The sequence below is a fragment of the Chaetura pelagica genome, unplaced genomic scaffold, assembly GCF_000747805.2.
Source record: "Chaetura pelagica isolate M959 unplaced genomic scaffold, ChaPel_1.0 scaffold464, whole genome shotgun sequence".
Classification (NCBI taxonomy): Eukaryota; Metazoa; Chordata; class Aves; order Apodiformes; family Apodidae; genus Chaetura; species Chaetura pelagica.
Genome location: NW_009952981.1, coordinates 43,107 through 45,690, shown reverse-complemented (window position 1 = coordinate 45,690; position 2,584 = coordinate 43,107). Strand labels below are relative to the sequence as shown.

At 52.9% G+C, this 2,584-nt stretch overlaps 1 protein-coding gene across 1 annotated transcript in view; it reads left to right on the top strand.

The window, feature by feature from the left end:
• The first annotated feature begins 1,548 nt into the window (after positions 1-1,548).
• ASCC1 (activating signal cointegrator 1 complex subunit 1) overlaps positions 1,549-2,584 on the top strand; it is a 37,202-nt gene continuing 36,166 nt past the window's right edge. The window contains exon 1 of the mRNA XM_009996388.1: positions 1,549-1,654. Coding sequence (XP_009994690.1) covers positions 1,555-1,654 — 100 coding nt within the window. The 5' untranslated portion in view covers positions 1,549-1,554. The remainder of the gene's footprint in view (positions 1,655-2,584) is intronic.

Below are 2,584 nucleotides of genomic sequence, written 5' to 3'. Positions count from 1 at the left end.
GATCTGTGTCGCCTGCCCTGCCCCTCTGCCCTGCCCTGGGGCTGCTCCGTGTCTTTCCCCGTCGCTCTGCGGGTAGGCCGGGCCCCCCCCGGGCGTGGGGGTGTGGGTGTAACTCGGGGTGTACGAGCCCTCCCTCCAGCGGCTTTGATACCGGCTCTGCCCTTTGGGAAAGAAAGCCCGGGAGGGAGCACAGGGAGCCCGGCAGGGTGGTTCTTCCTGCCTGCCCCCCCTGCACCGCTTTCCTGGAGCTGCCTGTTTGTTTCAGTGTGAGTTCAGGGGGTGTAAGGAAATTCAGAAGGTGGGGAAGGTCATGGGGAAGTGGGTGAACCTTCTGAACCTCGTGGCATCCCATAAAATAAGTACACTTTGGAATCAATTCGTGTTCAAAGGCAAGATCCTCTTGTTTTCTTCTGGGGTGGGCAGGGAAAGCTGCTCAGGAAGGTGGGTTTTCTTGGTGGAGACTTTGTCTTCTGAGTAACGAATGTTTCGTTTATTTAAGTGTAAGTTCAGGGGGTTGTAAGGAAATTCAGAAGGTGGGGAAGGTCATGGGGAAGTGGGTGAACCTTCTGAACCTTGTGGCATCCCATAAAATAAACACAGTTTGGGATCAATTCATTTCCAAAGGCAAGAGCCTCCTTTTTTCCCTCTCGGGTGGGCAGGGAAAGCTGCTCAGGAAGGTGGATTTTCTTGCTGGAGTTCTTGGTGGAGTTTCTGTTTTAAAAACACTGAAGTTAAGTGAGTTATTGAATGTTAACCATGAAGATGTGAAGTCTCTGCCAGTTCTTTGGGTCACCCAGTTGCTTTTACACCCTAATGTGCTCTCAGCTGTAAAAAAGCTGATGCCCTTGTGTTCCTGAGGTAGCTTGGAATAATTCAGGGTGCTTTTGATGTGTGCACCTGCAGCTTCCCAGGGAGCTCTGAGGTGGAGGGCAGGAGGTGTAACCACTCACACCAGCCCTGGTTTCCCTTCCCTTTCTGCCTCCCAGGCAGATCCAGGGAACTGGGGTTGCTTTTTGGGAAGCTCCTCAGGCCTGGGGAGGTTGGCTGGTGTTTTGAGAGAGGTCAGGGTCCCTCTTTGGCCTGCAGCTGGTGGAAGACAGCCAGGTGGCGCTGGGCAGGATTGTGAGAGGTGCTGGAGTGGCACGTGGAGGCTGCAGCGAGTTTTGGGCAGAAACCTGTGGGTTTCAGGGAGGGCAGGGAGCAGTTCCTGACCTCCCTGCAGAGGCATAAAACATGGTGCTTTGTTCTGTGTCCTCACGGGGCTTCAGTTTCCTGGGTTTCCTCAGTTGTCCTTTAGGAGCTGACAAGGAATATACTTGGAAACATTCATGGAATGAGCCTTGGAATGAGTGGTTTGAGCAGGTGCTGGAATTCTCTCCTAAGGTCTAAGGAGTTGCTGCTCTCCTGGAGGTGCAGATCTCCTTCCTTGCTGAGTCCCTCAGAGCTCCCCTCGTGCCTCTCACACATTATCCATGAGGAAACCTCAGAATTCCCCTTTTCCTTGCCCTGAGTGAGCAAAGCTGCCTGTGTTTCTGCCTTAGGAGGAGGGGCAGGATGGACGTCTTGAGGCCCACCCTGATAAGGATCGGGGGGCGAGTCTACAGGAAGAACCTGGTCCAAGAGCAGACCTACCAGCAGGAGGAGTTCTCTGCAGGTAAGAAGAGCTGCCCCCTGGGCTGTCAGGGCCTGCTGAGGATGAAAGCATCAACAGGGGGGAGCTCTGGGTGGTCCCTCCCATCTCTTTCAGTGCTCAGGGACCCACCCCTGAAGTAGAGTGAGATGTTCAAGAGGGAGAAAAGGGCTTTGTGTAGGTCCTCTGTGGTCACCCTGCAGGTTTGGGTGGCTGTGCTCCTGACTCTTAGTTGGGTTTGCTGGCTGGGAAAGATCTCCAGGAAAGAGGGGGTGCAAAAAAAAAACACAAAAGTGTCTGTTTTCCCCAGGCTCCTGAAGTGCTTTTGGCAACGTGGTTATTTGCAGATACAGGAGTTGGGAGCCACTCATTAAAGAGCCTCTGTCCTTGCAGTGTTTGCCCCCTGAAGAACTGTCCTCTTATAATCCAGCTTTGGGAAGATGTTACCTATTTTAGGGGCAAAAATTCTTCCTGTTCTGACTGTATTTGTATCTGTTCTTGCCTGCACATTTGCTGAAGTTCTGGAGGAGTTGTGGGCATAGCTGGGATTTCTCCAAACAGAAAGGGTTGTGGCTGTCATGTGCTGTGTCTGTGTTCCCTCCTTTGCAGTGGGGTTCAATAAAGCTTTAACAAGCTGCTCACCAGACAAATTCATCCCTCTGGGTGTTGGAGAGGAGATGGAAACCATGGCATGACTTCCTGGAAGTCATGTTTGATCCCAGCAGGCAGGAATGGCCCAGGGATGGAAGCTGCAGTTGTTCCTCCGTGCTGAGGCTGTGAGGGTTTTTCTTCCCTCACCTTTTCTTTGTGTTCATCTGAGACTCTAAATTCCTCCTGAGGTGTGGGTGGAGTTCTGAAGGAGCTGGTGGCTTCCAGGAGGAGAGACCATTCCCACTGCACCACTTCCAGCTGAGGGAAAACCTGGGCTGTACCTGCCCCTTCCCTGTGCGGGTT